We start from the raw sequence: 22,050 nt of genomic DNA, 5'->3' as shown, positions 1-22,050 counted from the left end.
AATTGCAATGTAGGGCTCGTTTGGCTTTCATTGTCTGTTCGTATTGAAGGGAGGGGGCTTAATCGCAAAAGGCGTGCAGAAGCCGCCAATGCTTGCAACACTGTTTGCTGGCATTAAACAAATTCCAGCTGCTGGGGCGTCTTTTTCCACACAGGAATAGCGCAAATCTGTTAGCTGGAAATGTAAAAAAGGGGGGAAAATCCATCCAGACGGTACAGTGTGTTGTATAAGGCACTGTGGAGGACACGTCTGTGCGAAGGCGAATAGCACTAATCGATAAACTAACCCACAGTTTCCCAAAGTTCACTTTCGACTCTGTGACAATATCGCGTTAGAGCGAGCACGTTAGCCCGTTTTGGCACGAGGAGAAGGTCCCGTTGGTCAACTCCGGGTTCCTGGATAATTGATTAATCTTGCAGTCAGAGTAAATGTGACATCTGTGACCGTATCACCCCCTATGATTTGAGCTGTCAGCAGAGCCTAAACACCAGGATCCCACACCGAAGCACTCATTACGACCAAGTGGGTAATCGCCGCTGTGGTACTAAATAAAAAATAAATAAAAAGCTGTGTACCTGTGGTTGGGTGATTTTTAGACAGTGTGCAGTTATTCAAGGGGGACGCGATTTAATTCATTTTTGAAGTTTGATGAAAATGTCCCCGATCGCTCCGTATTTCTCATCAAGTGAAAAGGGGGAAATCGGTTCGCTTACCTCTGTTGGTGCTGGAACAGGTCTGCCTTCGAACTGGGGCTGGATGGTCCGCTTTCCGGAGCGTCTCCAGGTTTACCGGGGTTTCCCTGACCGGGGTAGCCGGCTCCGAGGCGCTGTTGCCCGGGTCGCTCGCTGGATCTGGAGGGGACTCCATGTTGAATTTCAGATTTATTGTTTAACTACCGCTGATACTTCAAACTAATTCTATGCGATCTGTGAGCTCCGACACCACGTCTCGCTATCTAATTTAGAAGTAAGAAATGAGAAATGCGAGTGTGTCTGGAGGTGGGTGTGTAGGTTTGATTGTCCACTAGCAGCGCTAGTGAGAGCTCCAGTCATGCAAACTGGAAAGGGAGAGGTTGTCAATAGTCGAAGAATAGATGTAGGCCTGAAAGTAATCCACGCTGATCGACCCCGCGCAGTTTTGCATGGTAATATCGATTTTCTATTACTGTCTAACCATTTCCAAAGATTTTTTACATCTCTGCATTTGCTTATATGCAAAATAAGAAAACCGGGATAGAATACTATGAATTATAAACTGCAAAACTGCACAGTGTGGCCAAAAATGCATCCTTGTGCACGCAACTGCGCCTGTAGCTACATAATCTATTTCTTTTAGGCCGTCGATCTAAAAATAATCAATATAATTTTAGGAAAACACTTTATTCTTGGGGTTGTTATTTTATTTTTGCTTTAATTTAAAAAAAAATCCCTGTTAAATATGGAACTTTTATAATTATCGCCATATTACCCATCTCTCTTCTCTCTAACGTCAGCCAAAAGCTGTAGGGGTGCAGGGAATATTCACTTCAAATTCCTTCACTGGGCTTGCCAGCCATAAGCATATAGGAGTCTGTCGGCTGCTCTCAGCCAAGTATTCAACTTTAACGTCCAAGCATTCAAGCGGGGATAATCAGAACACTCTTCATTATTTTCATCAACATCATCACAATTAACATAATCATCATCATCATCATCATCATCATCTCCACCATCCGGTGGGAGGAGCGTGCTTCGCCTATTATGACTACTGCTTGAGCTCTTCCCGTCACTGGCAGAATAAGCTGCGTGTCTTCGCCGTGCGTGATAAAAGAGCGGATTGACAGAATGTGCGTGAAGCTGCAGCGCCGTGCATGGCTGCCTTCAAACGTCACTCAGCCGACCGCCGTCCGTATCCCGCTTTTTTTACAAACTCCATGCTTCCTGCATGTGATCAGCGGGCAAGCTGCGAGACTGAACTCCGCCCCTTAAAAGCGGCGCACGTGGACTTTGACATGGTCTCGCTGTCTCAGCAGAGTTAGGCTGCGTGTTGCCAAATACCCAACGACATTACACATATTTCTGTAATACATATATTTATACTGTCCTGAACATTTGCCTTCATACAGATGAGCTTCAGTGCATACTGGTTAACTAGGCTTCTGACACCACACAGTATGGTAACTAAGTAGCTGTTGCTTTGTAGTAGTGTAGTTTTATTCTAATTTATACTGTCTTATACGGTTAACATTTTCTCTAAATAGCTTAAATGAAGCATGATGTGGCTCTCACTGATTTTTGATTACAGTGCACTCTAGTTTATGATAAAGGAAAGCTGGCAGAGCTGCTTGTTTCTTATGTATTATTATTCTATTAATACAATAACGATGAGGCTGATAATATGATGCAGGGCAATAAAAAAAGGCTATGATGTGTCTTTATTGAGTTCTTTATTTAGCTTCAACGGGCCAAATGTGACTTCCTTCTGTCATGATGTCAGATTTGCCGTTTGGCTGTAGTGACTTAGGGAAAATGTAGCATTAAGTGCAGCTTTTGAGAGTATCGCACAAACTTTATTAACGTGAAGGTGAATAGTGACAAACAAAGCCTTGGGGGGGAAAAACGTGAAAGAATCCGCATATGTAAATATGATTTATGCTGTTTCTAATTTGTAATTAAGCTGTATCCAATTTTAGAACACATAATAAAGAAAGGTGTTTAATCCATGCAAAACTACAGATCAATGCTACGAGACATACTAAAATATGCAGCATTTTAAGTATGGACTAATAACATGGGGTACTTTGTCAAAAAGAGTCAGTTTTCATGTTTTTATTACAACACTCCTGCACGTAACTCAGCAACAAGAGCGTGATATAACTTTTGGAGTTATGCTTTGCTGAATGCCGACTTTTTGACAGAAAGCCAGAAGGAATCTCTCACTGCCAAGCGAAGAGGCCAAGTTCCATTCCTTCTGCTCAGCTTTAGCTTCTCCAAATTTCCCCAACCTTCTGACCTGGTGCAATTTGACCGCGTGAACCCCGCACTCGCATTCCACGCCTGTTGAATGCTCAGCGCTGTAGCAAAGAAACTTGAGCTTGAGACGTAAACACACTCAAAATGTTACATCTGAAAAATGTACAAATGTCACATCTGCGAAATACATCCTGGCATGTGCACGCAAAGGCAACCCCGGTAAACTGCACACTGTACACAAGTACATGCAAACACTCCTCCGATAAGCACGCGTGCAAAGGAAAGCATCGACTTTGCTACACAAACAAAAGCGGCAAAAGCGCACACCAAGACCAGCACCGCCGTGTGTTTAGACCAAACAGATGCAAGGACAAGCTTGATGTTGCTGCTTTAATTTTTGAGTTAAAATGAATTATGCTGCTGTCACATCGTTGAACAGGGGGAAGGATGTGGCGGATGTGAAGCGAGTAGAGTAAGCATGCCTGCCGTGATCAGATGATTGATTAAGCTGACATTGGCTCAGGGGTGCAACACCGCTCTATTTTTCTCCCTCATTATGTAAGGCTATATTTCAAATCAGGAGTGCACTGGAGGAAGACACCAGAGACATGAGACAGGACACCCTTCAAATAAAAAGTTTATCAGACAGCAGCCAAGGAGACTGATGAGTTTCCCCTCTAATCTTGTCTTGGGAGTGGCGATAGAAAGGAAGAAAAAAAATGTGTTTGTCAAACCACAGGGTGATCTGTAGACAAAAAGGTGCGAAGAAAAGGAGAAAAAACGGCAAACAAAATCTGAGCACAAACAAGCTCTTCACAATGCTGTAAAGTCTGTTTAACACTAAGGGTGAAGGTGATATGTTAGTCTATGATTGATCACAATTTATTTATTTTTTCTCCAGAAAAAGATAATTTAGTGTCTGTTTCCAAGATAGTAATTCACTAAAAGACATGCAAAAAATTTCTCATGATTTAAACCAGAACACATTTAGTTTACTATGCGAAAGCGACTCCTTTTCTTGCTCTCGTTTATTTAAACAGGAACAAAATATGAATTCTCGGAAAGACACTTCTCCCCATCCAGACATGGTGACATTTCTTTGTTGCCTTACAAATCGGACATCAGAACCAGAGCCCAGTGAACACGCAGTTCTGTGCATGCTCATGCAGTGCAGTGCCAGAGTGTAATGAAAGAGACATATTAATGGCCTCTCACTTATTCATGGGTCGGAAATGAAGAGGCACAGTCACATTTTGAAACGGTTGACAGAATAAAGAGCCAACATTGGGGAAATGATTGTATTTATGATTTCAGTCTGACAGATGAAGGTATCAAGAGAGAGACTGAGTGACACATTTCTGACAGTTCAAAGTGTTAAATGATCTGATGTGTGGCAATATACTCGAGTACGGGGGCACACGCTCTCATATATTCTCACTTTAAGAATCAGTGCCTCATAAGTGCAAGCCTGGGAGGCAGATAAAAAGTCATTGCTGTTATTTCAGCAAACACAGGAAGTACAGTATTTTCTACAGTACATACACATAGTGCACACTTGGAATATAAAATCCGAAAGGCGATATAGCTCAGTCCGAGATGGCTTCACACTTTTAGGGTTTTGGCAAATGCAGGTGAATCTAACAGTGTTGCTTCCTCGGAGTGTAATCTCTCCCTCAGAAGCAGCGCCACTAGCACCACCTAGCAGCATGTTGACCACAGTAAATCACATCACGGTATCCACACTCAGCTTAAGGTTTCTAACGCGTTCTTTGTAAAGGGAAAACTTTCCACCTACTGAATAACCGCTTTAATTCTGAACTTCCATCTATTATTTCTTCTATTTTTTTCAGGGTTGACAATAAAATGTAATTCACTACCCAGCCTCTGCTTTTCTCCACATTAAGACTTCAGTGACATTGAGATTTCCAATAATTCTTGATAGGATTTGTACATGTGACATTTGATATTTATTTTTCATAAACAGTCTTACAGCATGCTTCTTGGTCACAAAGGCATAAAATCAAGACAGTCAGATGTGTCACACTGCACTTTTTCATGCCCAGTCAGTTACACGATAATGCATTCATGCCGTCTAGATGGGTGTATTATGCCAAGTACCCTAAAACACTGAACTGCGCAAGAAATAAAGATTGGCAGCTTAGCTGAACTCCTTTCTATCAGAGCTAGAATTGACTCATGGCATGTGCATAGAGTTCATATGACTGGGGACTGGAATCATTTTCTCAGTTAAAAATCACAGGGTGAAAAATGGCGTGGTTATTTGTGCCTGACAGAAGTTAAGAGCTTTTCCCTGAGGCCCGCTGCCTCCCAACTGACCGCAAGGCAGCTTTCTCCTCCAGCATCCGCTCACCTTGTGAGATCACACCCCTACACCGGCTGCTGGGAAGGTACACCCCGTAACTCGGCAGCAGCTATGCCGTCTGTGCATAAAGACTCTTCGGTGTTTTTCATTTGTGCTTACAGTCTGTTTCTATTTTTGTTTGCGTGCAAGTTGTCGGTAGAAGTGGAATTCAGCGACACAGCACAGAGGCAGGTATATTAAGTGCAAGGTCAGGGTTTTATACTTGTGTAATTAGTAGTGTAATTGCTGCCTGGTTGTAAGGCTTATCAGAGAATCCTTAGTGGCACAAACAGGTCCCACAGGAAGAGATCAAAGCTGTGTCTGGGGAAGGAGGATCTCGATTAGAGATTGTGCTTTAAAGGTTCAGAGGAACGAAAACAACCCCACACTGTGGATGGAATACTTTATATTGTACTCATAAATGTAGAGTTCACAAGCAGTAGCCAAAAAAGTAAGGTTACCTACTATTAAACAGTGGTAGACCATGCTTGCTTTCCACTCACCTCATTATATACACAAACAATGGTAACGCTATAATATTGGATGCTGTTCTAATTTGCATTGTCTTTAAATAATTCCCAGCTTTTGACAAATTATAAAGTTTATACATCAGTAACGCAAAAGTATAACATTCTATATGTGATATACACTGTCAACATATGTGCAACCTTCCTGGAAGAATCTTAACTGGGCGGACAAAATATTAGGAACACATAAGATAATTCAGCTATGGCATCACCTTCCCTTATAACCCCAGTAAGGCACAGGAAAGCAGAATTATCTGCTCTTGGAGAATCTCAGTTGAACTGGAAGTCTGTAGGCGTCATAAAAGCGGAATTTATGGCACAGTTGTTGTACTGGAGTCTATTTGCATGGACATTTCTAATAAGTCCTAAATGTTATGCTTTATCCCCGATTTGATGTTGATTAACATGCTGTTTCAGTAAAATGCTAATGAATTGAATTTGCAAATCCCAAATTACAGCAAGCATTGTTTTGACTCATCTATCAACAAAGCACCAGGGTCGCCAACCCGTTCTATTGCACGCGACGATGAAAACAAGACAACAGCACACTGCATGCTTGATCCTATCTGACAATCCTCACCCATCCAATATTACTGTGGGGTCTCTGATGTTGGGCGGCTGCTAATTTAGCCTTTAGCTCCATGGTACCGTAAATCACAACACTCAGGAAGACAAATGTCAGAACACATGTTGCCAGACTGTGTCTTTGAGCAGAAGATTCCTTTAATTGGGTGTGCAGGGACTGGGTCCAATCCCCAGCAACCTCCTCTTCTTCTTCCTTCCTCACTCTCCCTCTCTCTTTGCCTCTCTCAACATACTAACAAAAGGCAGTGAGATGAAAAAGACAGCGACAACCCATCCCTACTTTGTGCCATTATAGAACAGACACACTAGGGGTAAAGAGGTACGATGCTGAACATCAAGGAGAGCTTTATATAACTCTCTTTTTATTTGCCTTGTTTCATGTTTATTTTACTTCTTCAAGCTATCATGTCTGATTGACACTGCTCCCTGTCATAACAACCATTATTCATCGAACCAGCTTATGGAATACAGTGATAGCTTCTGGATATATTTGTCTGAGTTTAGGAAAATGTGTAAAGAATCAAAAATGCTCTCCAAAGTATGTTCGGTGTCATCTCATCATCAGTGTTATGATTCCACCCTTCCCCTTCCTCTGTTCACGCACACTCTGAACTTCAGCAGAGGGAATAGAGATCATAAAGAATAGATATTCAAAGGCTTTAACACAAAAAGACTTTCCTCAAAGCCTGCCTCTCTCTAGATCCATGGGACTGGAGGGGGGTGAAATGTCCACACAGTGAAATCACAGAGTTCAAGTGAAAACAAGTCATTTTAATTCTTTTAAAGTGTATTGTACAATCAAGGAATCACACGATTATGAGCAGTAAATATTTCATCACTTGCAATGAGATTTGAACATGTGTACAAATTGAAAATTTGCAATTATGCCAACACTCACGTTCAAATGATTAAACCTCATTTCCATGTTGATCATGTTGGAAACAGTATTTCCCAACATGATCTTCTGGCATACCCTGACTCATTACTCTTGGTAAGCTACCACATTAGTCAGGAGGGAATTAATAACATGTGACTTATTATCATTAATCATCACATACATGAAGACACATGTCACTGCCCCTAAACAGTTATGAATGAAATATTTTTCAGCACTCATTACTTGATGTTTTTAATTTCCCTCTCCTGTTTTTTTTTTTTACTGCTTCCAGTATTTGTCTTTTTCAGTTTTATTCTGTGCTTTATTTTGGCGTATGTCTAGTTTTTATGATATATTGGGCTGTACTTCAGACTTGTTGTGTTATGCTTTGTTTCTTTTACCTTTTTTGGGGGGTGTATTCGACAAGAAAGCACATTAAAATAATTTATTTCAAAAATACAAAGATTACTTTCTTTTTCAAAGTAGTCACTTTATGCCAGTCCTCCTTCGGCATCCAATGCTGATTTCAGGTATTATATTTAGTACAAATCACCTTCTTGCTCTGCTGGGGTAAAAGCCTTACACCCTTACATTTACCATGGTTTTTATTAGTTTTCTATTAGAAATTAATATGCAGTTATCTGTCATTATTAAATCCAGCTTATCCTAATTTAACTCTCAAGTCATCAGTCATTTGTTACTATTGGTGACTTTACCCTAACTCTGACTAACTCTAACTGTAGAATATGTCATTTCTGTTTTTATAAAATTGTTCTCTCAAGTTTTGGTCATCAGGAAACAAACATATTTGTTATACCTGATACACATCAAAACGGGTCATATTTTTCCAAAAATATTGATTTAGTGTAGGTTTAGGTTTAGGGTTAATACCTATGATGACTTAGACCTCAGAGGATTAGGGAAATCATCCAGCCGGATAGGTGTAACCAGGACCAACGCATTCTGATTCACTCTGTTAATCTTTTATGTGACGTATGGACACACCCTGTGTCTGTGATGTAATGAAAACAATTGATGTATTATGATGTGACAAAATGACGTTAACGATCCTGTGTCAAGCTAAGAAGAAGTCACTGTCAAAACAGCAGTGGGTCATCTCAGTTCCCAAACGGTTACTGAGTGTTGCTGAAAGAAGAGATGATGCAACCCTGTGGAAAACAGGCCCCTGTCCTAACTTTTTTTTTAGAACGGTGTTGCTGGCGTCAAATTTCAAACAAACATATTTATCAAAAAAAAAAAGAAAATGTATTATTTGTAACATTTAATATTTGATGTGTAGCTTCATAACATATTTATTTAAAAAAAGATACAAATATATGAAGCTCTTCTAGAAAAACCATCTCATATCACTTTCTACAAGAAAAAGCTGGAACTGGAAGAATTTTAAATAATCCAGTGATAAACTAGGGCCTGAAATGATGCACTACATACATGCATGCTAATGACTTATTGACTACTTTATATGGACCCATGTGTGCTCACATTTGATAATCTGATAGTAGTACAGAATGCCTTATGTTAAATTACCCTTTATACATTCTATTGTGTATAATTTGTCTATATAAGAAAAAATAAGTATGACTACATATTTAAGCAAATTTTGTTGTCGTTAAATTGTTTTGGGTGCAAGAGCTGAGCCCAGCTATCATAAGGGAAAAGACCATCAAAATCCTTATAAGGGTACAGTGCTCTTCTCTAATCATCCTGCCCAAAATGACCTCTTCCTTCGAGTCAGATTTGAATCAGCAACTAATGAATTTCAACTGCTACCACTATAGTCCTCCATGCTACTGCCCAAGCTATCAACGGTATACTGTAACATGCCTTACAGTGATCAGTATCGTAATGCTACACCACTGTACCAAAATGTTTTATATTGCTTATGTTTCAAGCATATTTTTTTGCATTAGTGTGAGGGAAATCTGAGATTCCATCCATACTTTGCAAGTAACATTGGCAATAACAAGTCAATAGACATATAGACTATGTATAATTACCAATATCATTAAAAGTAACCTGTAAATATGTATTATTATTATTGATCAAAGCTATGAAATAGATTATCTCAAACATCGTTCAATCAGTTCTATGCTAAGATCAGTTATTTTTCACACCATATTTACAGATCCATATCTGTACAAATTATCTGATGATATTTTAATTTTATTTTATGGAATATAATATTTGTTGTAATATGTACTATTTAATTAGTGGTAGGTGGTCTTTTCATTGTATGTAAAGTGCTTTATAACTTTTGAAAGATATTGTCTAACTAAAGTTATTATTATTATTATTATTATCATTATGTGGTCGCCCCATGATCGGAAGGTCGGCGGTTCGAATCCACTTAACGGCTACCCTGAGGTACCCCTGAGCAAGGTACCGTCCCTACACACTGCTCCCCGGGCGCCTGCTTAGTGGGCTGCCCACTGCTTCACTGAGTGAATGGGTCAAATGCAGAGAAAAACAAGTAATTTCCCCATGGGGATCAATAAAGTATCTATTATTATTATTATTATTAGTAGTAGTAGTAGTAGTAGTAGTACTAGTAGTAGTAGTAGTAGGGGCAAAAAAAAAAACAACTAGCCTGCAGCACTGTTTAAAATTCTTTATTTTTTATTTAGTGGTGAATAGGATGAAATATTGGTGACATTTAAGTTACGTGGGCGACATATGATGAACGTGATATGTGAAACAAATGCAAAGACAAAACATAAAATTACATCACATTTCCAGGGGATGAAGAGAAAAATCCACAGAACTGGAATTTATAATAAATGATTTTTAAAATATACAATTGTTAATAATAGTTCTATGTGCAACAAAGTCCATGCAAAGGTTTGTTGAGATTGGCCCAACCAGTAAGGAGATATGGTACCTACAGATATATAGACACATAGTCTAAGGTCATTCTAGTAAGATTATTATCATCATCATTATTATTACCCCATTATAGTTTTGTTAATAACTCTTGCTCTAACAGTTAATCTACATATATATATTTTTAACATCCCTAACAATCTTTATTCACATTTTTACTAGTCATTCAAATCAATAATTCATACAACTGAATCATTACAATAAAAAAAAGGCCAATTTCTTTATTCACACTGACTGAAAAACTTATTTAATACGGGGAACGTATAGGTCAGGTTCATGTCTAACAATTGTTTAATCCATCTTATACAGTTAGCATTAGTGCTGATTGAGATTAACTGCATTTAATTGGTGAGCATCAGTTATTATTTTTATACTGAACTGAGGAAAAAAATCAAAATTCTAAAATTCTTTAAGTGCTGACATAACCAATAAGTGCTATCATAATGGCATTACAGTATCAGTTTTGAACATGCAACAGGGTAATTTAAGATTTAGTTGCACATTACATTTTTAAAGTAACGTAAACTGTGTATACTGTGTTGCAAACCCCCACTACTGCAGAAATTCATATTTTCTGCAATCATCTGTCATGTGATGCACATCATTTCTATTTGTTTAGGCAAGGCCCCTCACAACAGTGGGAAGCGATGGGCCATGAGCTGCACAGCACCACTCTAATGAGCAGAGCTGGACACAGACAAAGAGAGTCTGGACTCTGTTCAGCATCTTTTCCCGTTATCTGGCTCTGGTCCAATACACAGAAATTAATTCCTGTTCTTCTCAGTGATTATTTGTTCATGGGTACTACTCTTCCCACAAAAGCTGCCCAAATTTGAATTAATATGCTTAAATAAATGACATTTTCTGCATGAAACTGTTGTAATCTGGAAAGAGCATCGGTTCACTATAATGCGATAATTTTGCAATAGACAAACACTTCATCATAGATTTAAAAAAAAACTTTAAATAGAAATGCAAAAACATTTGGAATGTTTTAAAAAAAGGACAGTGATTTTTAAGTTGTTATCAGTAAAATAAATAAAGATCAAAATATTTTCCACTTCCTTGATGAGCAATCAGACCATATTATCATTAAAGTGCAATCGTGACAACAAAGTCGCCGTGGGACAAACATACCATTGTCTTGCTGGTTTTAAAACCTGTTTCTTTAGAATAAAGTGTGACCAAACTTAAAGTTTTTGAAACTATTTTTTGAAAACAGTGTGGGTTGCTAAACAAGAGTCTAAAATCCACCAAGACTAAAATAGACAGCCTGTAAAGAAAATTACATAGAGACAACAGCCAAAGCTGTTGTTTTCCCCAAGGTTTTCTAAAGCCTGAATTGTTGACAGTAATGTTTGTCTTCAACAACAAAACAAGTCTCTTCTCTTTTTCTTGGTTTTTCCCCAACCAGACCCCATAGTGAGCAGCGAGCACCTTTTATTGATCAACGCAAAGTCCCAAATAAATGAGTGCAGAATGAGAGCTATGCTCCAGGGAGTTCAGGGGAGCAGGAGCGCCATAGGTTCCCATCAATTTTAATCATTCCACTAATGAAGAGGCTCCTCTCTGTTGGATGTCCATAACTCACTGTGCCAGAGCCTCCACTACCTCAATCAAATCATTTTTACACAGCTCGCTTCTCTTCATAACTCTAATGACCTTTTCAAAATAAACAATGCCTGCATTAACATAGCTGAAAAATTGCTAGATATGAATAGAAAAGTTAAGTGTTCTACAAAAAAGTGCGCAGAGGAAAGAGCAGGTTAATCAAGCTTCTTTTAACTTGTGTGCATTTTTGTAATAAATTCACAATGAGTATCTCGTGACATTATAATATATTAGATTGGCAATTTTCTCATGTAGAATATTATGTTTGATTCTGAAAACCAAGAGCTAATTAAATTCATTATTATCCCTGTTAAACATTTATTATTATTAAAAGAAAAAAATATTATCTGATATGGAAATTTGCTAAAGCCTGAAAAAATCCACATACAATGCAAACAAGGGACAAAAGTGTTTCTCAAAGGGCATGCACATAGAAATTTGATCATGTGTCTAAAATACAATACTTCACTGGCAATATTGTATGCTGCTGCTTTAACTATAATATACTGTGTCTTATTTTATTTGGTGCGCAGCTGCTTTTGTCAGTAAATAAAACCTCAAGCCCACAAATATAGCTAAAGAGATCTGGGCCTTCCTGGAGAGAAGCTCCTCGTGCCACGATGGTGTGTAATCTCTTCCTCTCATCCTTTTTTTACCCTCTAAGTATTTCAGAAGTTATTGAAACTCCAGAACTCAGTGAGCTAATGTTTCATGTACACACATATACACACCCCCGCAATCATATTTTACTTCTCGTGACGTCCAGAATCTTTCTCCAGCATCTGCTCCGCTCACTGTAGGTAAGGGAAAAAATCCATCACCTTCCCCCTGGGTTTGCATAAGCCTCTCAAAGAGGTGAGTCACTGCCATTGGGATATTTGTTGCCACGTCCTGGGATTTGCCCTGTCTTTCCAAATTTGAGATCTGAACTCTGTGTTGTGGGCATCTTGGCAAAATGCTCCAGTTTGATTTAGGGCAATGAGAAACATAGGGTATTTGCATTTAAAAGTCACACTAATATTTCAGTATTGACTGGCTTTTGCAGTATGAGCCTGCTGGGACTTTTATTAGCATAAATTTACACGCTGTGATTTTGTAAAAAATGTAGGAGAGAGTCAGTGAACATAAATGAAACCCATCATACGCCATTTGATTCAATTCTACTGTGGTACGACACTATTATGTGGAGGCATTTACTCTTCTCTGAAAACCCACAGTTTAACTGGAGTACTCTCTGGGTGATCTCTCAACTGGAACACATTAAATTCACTGTGATTAACAGCCTGCACTGAGTGCCTATGGTGAACATTGATGTTTGATCTTTCATTTGTGATGTAGCACATAGGGCGCGCTTTGTGTGTTGTTGTTGTAGCCTGTGGGCTACAGTGCGCTGTGTGCGCACGCAGGGGCAGTGGGCCAAGTGGACAGAGACATTGCTCTCGCCTCTGCAGCTGGCGTGACCTCCTCATACATCCACATTAAGAGTGGATGTGACCAGCTCCGGCTTTGCTCTTTACACATCAGACTGGGAGTACTAATGACATATTGCTGCATTAGTGAACCAAATATTAGCGTAGATTTAAAAAAAGAAAGAAAGAAAGAAAGAAAACTGAATTAATAAAATTAATGGAAACTAGCTGAGTGTAAATCTGCTGCAACTGACAGACAAGGATAAAATATTTCCGAGTGCTGAACTCAAATTAAAGAGCAAAATAACGACTGCAACCTGATGAGATTGTGTGGCAGGCGTGTCTATGTTATAATTCGTCTGTTATTATCGATCACACTAAACAACCTGATGGAACTGACTGAAAGTCACCTTGATATAATTCTGGCAATCAATCATTCGAAGCGCACCCTTAGTCATGGCTGGCAGTGCCATTAACATCACCATGGCATCGTTTGGTGAAGAGGAGAGGGCTGTTCCGCTGTGATTAACACAACGAAGAGTCATATCCTCCTGTCCCACTGCAGCGTCTATTGTTTGCCATTTAGCTCTCTAATCTCTTCTGGATGCTTCATCTCTGAATTTTAACAGTCCCACAATGTCTCAAATGTCACTCTGAAAATGTCCATCTGTGAGATACAGTATGCTGCCTCTGGGTTTGTATTTTAAGCCATGCATTGTCAAGCAGTTGAATCACAATAAGGAAATCTACCGTGGATAATTAGTTGAAAATAAGATGCAGAGAGGTCAAACTATAGCTTAATGTTTCTTTTTCTTTTCTTCTTCTTTTTTAACCAGACCTCTTAAGCCTTTTTGTTTGCTTTGTAAATAACACTGAATACTCAAAAGGCACTTGCACTCACTTCAGTTGCCCCAGACTAGACCTACTGCTTAGATAAATCAGCATGGACATATGTTTTATCTGCAAACAATTACAGTGTTACTCTATAGTTTGACCTCTATGTAATCAACTTGTTTACTAGTCTAGTGTTTACAGTGCAATAGTGATCTGGACATAAGACCAAGCAATCTGTTCTTCTCATAATCACTTTATGTATTCCACAATCCAGGTATTAGCTGTATTGCTGCCAGTGTTCCCGACAGAAACATAGAGAAGCTGCGTACTGAACACCTGGTCTGGGATCAAGGAGGAGAACACAGCTGCCCTCTGGTCTCACATGGACTGCATTCAGAGGCGAACTATGGGCTTCCTAAAGATTCTGTGTGGTTAGGAGACATATGGCTTAGGCTAGTGTTATGTAACCCTCAACCCTCACCATCTGCCTGGAGGCCCAGGTGTGTACAGTCTGCCAGCCTCCAACTGAATCCAGCACCGCTGGAGCTCTGTCATTCATGGCTTTTTAATCTCGCCACCATCCCCTCTCTTGTTCCAATTACCAGACATGCACGTGTACAAATAAGCTGTATTAATAACTGTAGAACCTCTTCCCAATTTGTCTCAACAGACAAAGGAAGAAGCTTGTACAGTGGATGTGGGAGGGAAGATATGGGGGATAGTCATGGCTTGTGAATGCTGACAGGAGGGCCCAGTGCACTGAGCAGGCTGGGAGTTATTGGAAAATAAATCATAAATCATCTCACCTCAGTGACAAGCAAAGGCCCTTACAGAGCACATCTCCAGTGTGGCCAGTCTGACTTCATCTGATTCATCTGCTCTTGCAATGTTCATGCTAATAAAGCTCTAACGAGTATGCATACACCACTCCAAGGATGGATCATTAAGGAGAAGGACTGAGACATGGATGAGGAAGGAAAACTTGTGTCTCACTAGCAGAAATAACTTTGACCTTTTGTATGAGCACCACTAAGAGTTCATCCCACAAACCTTCTCTTTTCCCATGAGACATCTAGACTTGTCTCTACCCAGAGGTGAGTTAGCCAGCAACCCACCCCATCACAATATTGGGGGGAAAATCTATATAGGGACTTGATACATCGTGGGGGGGGGTGGCTTTACATCAAACGCGCCGACAGGCTTGTAGTCAGAGTGCAAATGCTGCAAAACCAACAAATGTATTTGCCTTTATAAACACAGTGCATGCAGTCAGGTGACCGAGCCATTAGTAAATATTGAGTGGAGGGCTGTTCCAGTAGCGTGGTCTGCAGATTTATCTGTGGAGAGGGAAGTACAAAGATGAGCCCCCGTGAGGATTCAGTTAGAGATGGCTTGTGTTTGATCACCCATCAGGTGTCAGCGATGTTTCGGCTGTTAAAAACACAGGAGAGGCTGCCGCTCTTGTTTGTGCCAAGCACATCTCTTCAAAGGGCCTCGGAAGCTCTGTAGCTCCTCATTTAAATGGGAAAGTTTCTTTCAGCTGGTAGCAGGCGCTGGTGAATCTCCTGTTGACACAGGACATTTTTTTTCTCTGTGAAAACACATCACTGTTGTTTTTCTGCCTGGTGGTGAGAAGGTGATTAATGACCAATTTTGAGATCGTATCAAAGCAACTGTGCTGTTCTGCAAATTCACCTTAATTACTACACACTATTCCAAGAGAGGAGAAAGAGAACATCAGATGAATGCTGAGAACAGAAGAGAGGCTGACATTTTCAATGTTTTATATATTTATATATATGTATATGTCTACCTTAAGACTTAATCATTTTTACTTAGACCTAAAACGAATGTTTTATTTCAATAAGCTTCAACCACAAACTCTGTAAATAACCAATGCAAACTTGGTCTCAACATGTAACTGATCAATTTTAATTGCCACAGCCCTCGCCCACCCAAGTACAAACAGAAAGTTGAAAGTAAAAGAAAGAAAAAAGTAAGAATGAAATGTATTCCTGCGTACTATGATATGGTAAATGTTAGCGCCTGCTGCATCGCACTCCATATCACTTCGCTCCATATGAAAAATAGTTTGCTATTTTGGAACCCCCTGGCAGCCATAGTGGATCACCACAGACCCAGAGCTCATTTATCTTTTGTCAGAGATGAAGCCAAACTAACGCCATCTCCTGAAGCTGCTAAAGAATGAGGAGGGACATAGGGAGGGTAAAAATAAACCTGGAGCCCAGGTAGCTACACAAAGAAGTCATTCTACAAGTAATGGGTGGCTTCTGAAAGTGGAACTCTGTGTGGAACTCTGCTTGGAACTGTCTCTCTGTGCGGAAAAAGATACTATTTACTGTTTAAGTTTATTCAGCTGCCTTTATGAGACTACACATGTAACAAAAACGTCTGAATGTAATGGCATTATTACCTGGCAAGTGTTCTGACCAATTAAATTATGACTTTGTTTGATTTACAAGCTCCTGCAAATCTCGTACAGTTAGGAGACAAAAAGAAGTGCTTCTAATTGTATTATATTACACTGCTGCCGTAGGGCACTAATCATCTAATTAATCATCTGAAAAAAATACACCACTGGTGTAGAACACTGGTGTATAACAGCACTTACTTTATAAATGAAATCACTTAAACGTCTGCATATTGCTCTGTAAATAATTCCATATGTAGTCCACCTTTTACACTTTTTTATTATACTAATGTAGACCGAGGTATACTAAGAAACAAAGTAAGAGGGTTATTGCAGGTTATTGCAACACCTAAAAAGGGAAAGAGTTGAATAAATTATTATTATTGTTTTTATTTATATTTTTATTATTATTATCAGCTTATTATCAGCTTACAGTTGTATAGAAAAAGAATTTGGAGCTTCAAACTGCATAAAAATACTGCATCTCAAATATTTCTTTTTAGTTTTTCATGTATTTGTAACTACTGCTATAATGCAGCTTTATCAAATATGTAACTATGCCATAGGAAGCTGTTATTAATTTGAGGGCTGACAGCAAATGATTGCTGGTTTCACTGGTTTGAATGTGGCTTGAAGAACGCTTTTTTTTTTTTTTAGCAGTGGTTAGCACTGCCCCTTCACCTTCACATATTTTGGTTGCAACCTCCCAGAATCCAAAGACATGCTTGTTAGGTTAACCGATGACTGTAAATTGGCTGTGGGTGTGAATGGAAAATGAAAAAAGGGCTTAAGTGCATAGAATATAGTGTTGTATGAATATTTGCAAGAATGTAAAATGCGCGTCAGTGAGATGGAGAAAAATAAGCTATAAAAGAACCAGTTCATTCCTTTCCAAATTTACCACCTGGCCTATGGAGATACCTGCTCTGGTATACAAACTACCACAGTGAGCTGGCTGGCACTGACAGGCTACACTTAAAAAAATAAATTCATGACTGCATCTTGCATGGTTGTAATGTTATCATACAGGCCAAACATGTCCACAGACAGACACGTGGGAATTAAAACACGTGCCTACGTACCCTAAATCACCTGTGTAGCAGTAGTTCCTGCTACAGTGGGTGTCTCCAGCATCATCTTTGGCTGAGATCCCACAGACACATATGCAGGTCAATGTAAACAGATTAGGTACTTTGATTTTGCAGCATTGAAGTTCTTAGATACATTTTCACAATATATTCCATTATAAAAATCCAAAATGCGATTTCCTTTCAACAGGTTTACGCTACCAGCAGACAGCGAGTCTGTGCTCCCTTTCACCTCTCTATGCTGCCCATTACATCATCAGCACCAGGTACAAAAAACACCTGCACACCACATCCAACCAAATAAATGAAAACTAACCTGTCTATTGCTAAAAATCTAAAGTGGTTTTAGCTAAATCTTTTATAGTCTGCAACCAAACATCTATTAATTTTGCCATGAATACCAGTAATAATATAGTAAAAACTCCTTTCTATATTTTATATATGTTCTGGTTTTCCAAATGATTTATTTAAGGTCCTTATCAAAAGCTGTTCAAAGCTCAGATATCTTGGGTTACCTAAGCTTTTTCATGCTGTTATTCACTGTAAACCAGTACCAAAAAGAATACATTTGGCTTATCCAGAATATTAAAAGGAATGTTTTATCTTTACCTTTTGAAATTCAGTTAATCTTCTAGTTGCTTACTTCAGAGTAACATCGTATACACATTTTGGAGCGATCCATGCTGCCATCCGAACAAGCAGGACAATGCCAGATGTCGAGCAGTACAGCTCTGTCAGCAGTCTAAACCTGTCAGCCAATGAAAGCATGTGACATATCATTTAGAACAAAAAAGACACTGCTGAGCAGCAAGAATGCAAATAAATAAAAACAAGTAAAAATATTGCCTTTAACACTAAAGCAACCAAAGGCTTGCTTAAAACTGGGGGATGACCAAACATGCAAACATGGCGCATTCCAAACTTTTTACAAATTTGTTACTGGTCTCAAATTCATAACCATGATCTGTTTCCGATTAGATTTGTCTTGATGCATGTTCAGTCATTCAGGTAAGGAAATCCCAGAAAGCTGATTCTGTTCATCTGGATGTGGTCTCCCATTGAGACTGAAGAAGAGTGACAAAACATTTCTCCCAGTAAAAACCTAATGTCCAGATGCACAGAATCACCTTTATGGGGTTGTATCTTTTATTAAACAGGGGGTTTAAATCTTGTGCAATGCAGAAGATTCAAGTGTTACGAGATTTCCCAAGTTCTTTTTAGAAATTGGGTTTTAATTTTCAATTCATACAGTTTAACGGGGCATAGCGTGTTGTGAGAGGTGTTGGAAACAGGGTGACAATTTGTGACAATTTGTGCAACATATGTGTGAAACACTCTAGCCAAAGCCCTTGGATTGGACAGTTTAAAATTAAACATTAAATACATTAAACTGCCAGTAAACACCATTAGTACTGTAATGTTTTCCTACTGTCACCACAGGTGAAATAAATAAATGGAACGGCTTTGCGTGGTAATTGCTGTCTGAAAATAGCAAATGTTCTTGGAGAAAGAAATGCCAACAGAAATGTGTGTCTGTCACAAAATAAATCTTTCTCTACACCCCACACATTTATAGGCCATATGATCAGTCATCCTTTGCATATTTTCAGCTCTCCACATGACCGAATGGATGTGTGGCACACTAAACTGGAACTGTAGTGTAGCATATCTCTTTGACAAGGCAATGAAAGATCAGGCTGTGTCTACTCAAAATGAGTCATCTGTGGGTCCTGGTGCTGATCTGCTTTGCGGACAATATGACAGTCCTCAGGTATATCTCTCAGCATGGTGCAGGCTGATAGTGTATGTGGGCTGGTGTGATACACTGCTTGCTTACTGTTACAGATGGATGAACCTGATGTGTCTGGCTCTCTCCTCTATCTCCACCGCTGTCTTTATCTGTGTACCTCTGAGAAGTTCCACTGCTAAGGCAGGCAGACAAACGCACCCATAACCAACACAAAGCCAGGGGGCTTGTCATTGCGGAAAGCACACCATGACTAAAAAAGTCCTCGCTGAGATTGCCTCTCCATGCCTGATGTGGTCTGATGATGGCTCATCACTGGCCCAGAGATGAGAAGCTGATGACCTGTCAGCAGCCAAACAGCTAGAAATCGACAGAAAAAAGCTGCATATAGGGAACATAATAGACGAAGTGGGACACTCTGACATCTCCTCATAGGCGGTAATACAGTATGATGGCTTCTCTCTATCTGCCTTGCACATACAATAATATGCTAAATGACACCAACAATCCAGAGTGCAGCCTCTTCACTTGAAAACAACAACTGGTTATATTTCCGTTGGAGTGTTAATTATAAAACTGCTGAAACAGGCTGACTGTATTGTTTCATGTTGCACAGCTATTATCAGTGAAACGTATTATTCTCTCTCACGGTAAAAGATTTCATCACATCTGCAAAGCTTGGAACCAGCTTGACTTTGATCTCGACGTGTCTTTTTAATCAAGTTCCAAAAAGACGTCTTCATTGTTGCAGGCCCTGGCTAGGCAGCTCTGGGAGACATATGCTAAGTTTATCTCCAGCAAATAGATCGGCTGTGCTTTAATATTTCTGCACTATAATGTTCTTTTTTTTCCCATTGCACTGGGCCCATTTGGCATTTTTTGCTGCTGGGCATGACTTCTTAATAGAATCGGAATTCCAATTTGACTCTCCCGCTTAGCAGCCCTAATTTGAAGACAGGCTGTCCACAGCCTTGGAAAGTGGAAGGCGGTAATTTGAGCAGACCCCCCCTAGCATTACCACTTCTGCATAAAGCATAATTCCTGGTTAAGTTTTTCTTCTTCTTTGAAGGCCACAAATGAAGCACCAGTATTTTTTTTTTTTTACTGTTTTCCCATCGTTCAGTAGAATTATGTATTGCTATGTGATATTTAACTGGTCCCCACAATGTAAGGAGGTTCATCTTTTTGCTTGTCTCCCCCCCTTCCGGGTGGTCAAGGTACAGGTTAAGCAAAAGATGTACCGGGCTGGGGTTGGTAGCGATTCACACATCTCCTCAAGGACACTTCAAAAGGATGGATGCATTCTGTCATGGGGGCCTGAACTTAGACCTTTTGGATGAAGGACAGTCTGGATATCAGACATCTAACTTCAGAGTATTGCAATTCACTGATTCCTTTAGCACAAGGAATTCCAATAAGCTTGCACACCTAAGCTGTAATACCATGGGCGTCAATAAATGATTAGCTTAAAGGCAACAGACACGAAGAGGCTGCTAATTGAGTGTATAATTACTAGAACATGAAGGGAGGTAAAGTGGTGTATCACAGCACTAAGCACCTGACCAGGTGGGTTATTGAGAACCTCTTTTAAAAATAATTTCCTGCACTCATCCTGCAAGTGACTGCCTCCTGATGATGGTAAAGGTCTAGAAATGAACTAACATTTTGAAGATGTACATAAAAAGATGATATTTTATTGATAGGATGGGGCTGAAACTGTTGCATTTCCAGGTGAACTAGAAAGTAAGCATGGTTATGTTGTTTTTCCACCTCATTAATCTGTAATTTATAGATGACATTCATAATACACACATACACAATTAACTAAGTGAACATAGCCCTTATGACTGTACCATCATTTGTGAAACTGAAAAACAGCAGTTCAGTGTGTGTAATGTGGAGGGATAAATAGGGGAGCAGAACGAGATGAAGAGAGAGATGGCTGCCCAGTCTGCTGGCACGCAGACCCAGCTGGGTTATGGGGAGGCAGTGGCTGCCTAATGAGCCTCTTTTACCCTAGAGAGCTCACCCCACTCCTCCCCCTAGAGCCCCTAATATAAGGATAAAGGACTGCACACACTCCATCACTATCACATGTGTTGCTTTTCCAATGCGCAGCAGGGGATCTGATGAAAACACAATCTCTGTCTGTAAAATGGTCACTTGCTCACCAGTTAGCTGCACATTGTCTTAATCCACAGGAGTAACACTGATACCTAACACAAATACTCACACGTACAAGCGAGGCAGTTTTTAATCACCGCTTTGTTGTTTTCTGTGTCAGCTTTCAGAAAGGCTGCAGTCATGAGTGATCCTCTGGAGATCTGTTTCGCAGTAAAAGGACTATAATGTCCCCGCTAATGGCCACCAATGCTACTGTGGCAAAGGTGGATGGTGCTTTGTGTTTAACGACAGCGTGAACACATTTTCCCTTTTGGAGTTTTGAAATTCATGGCTTGTCCGCGAGGTCTGTCTAGCTTTCTTATGCTTGTAAAAACCCTGTTTAATAGCCCTTCCTTTGTAAGGTCAAAGCCATAGTTCAACCTATGCAGAGCTATACTCCCCAGACAGTTGTAAATTCCAATAAAAGGTTTGTGCCAAAGTGTGCGTAAGTGAGTTATTCTGTTAAGGAGGGTAGTGGGCAAAACTCCAGCGGGTCCTCTTTCCATTACAGCAACTCCCCAGTGCCTAATGGTCAAGGCCTGTCTCCACTGGGTAAATGTTTAC

The 22,050-nt window shown here is 39.7% G+C and overlaps 1 protein-coding gene across 1 annotated transcript in view; it reads right to left on the bottom strand.

Moving 5' to 3' along the window:
• roraa (RAR-related orphan receptor A, paralog a) overlaps positions 1 to 1,044 on the bottom strand; it is a 188,421-nt gene extending 187,377 nt beyond the window's left edge. Inside the window, exon 1 of the mRNA XM_085461848.1 lies at positions 714 to 1,044. Within this exon, the coding sequence (XP_085317974.1) occupies positions 714 to 867 (154 nt within the window). The 5' untranslated portion in view covers positions 868 to 1,044. The remainder of the gene's footprint in view (positions 1 to 713) is intronic.
• Positions 1,045 to 22,050: the final 21,006 nt, after the last annotated feature.

Source organism: Copadichromis virginalis, linkage group LG7, assembly GCF_057382275.1.
Source record: "Copadichromis virginalis isolate Kocher_CV1m ecotype Utaka linkage group LG7, C_Virginalis_male_GT1.1, whole genome shotgun sequence".
In the NCBI taxonomy this organism is placed as follows: Eukaryota; Metazoa; Chordata; class Actinopteri; order Cichliformes; family Cichlidae; genus Copadichromis; species Copadichromis virginalis.
Note: the sequence above shows the minus strand (reverse complement) of the source record. Positions and strands in the feature narration are given on the sequence as shown.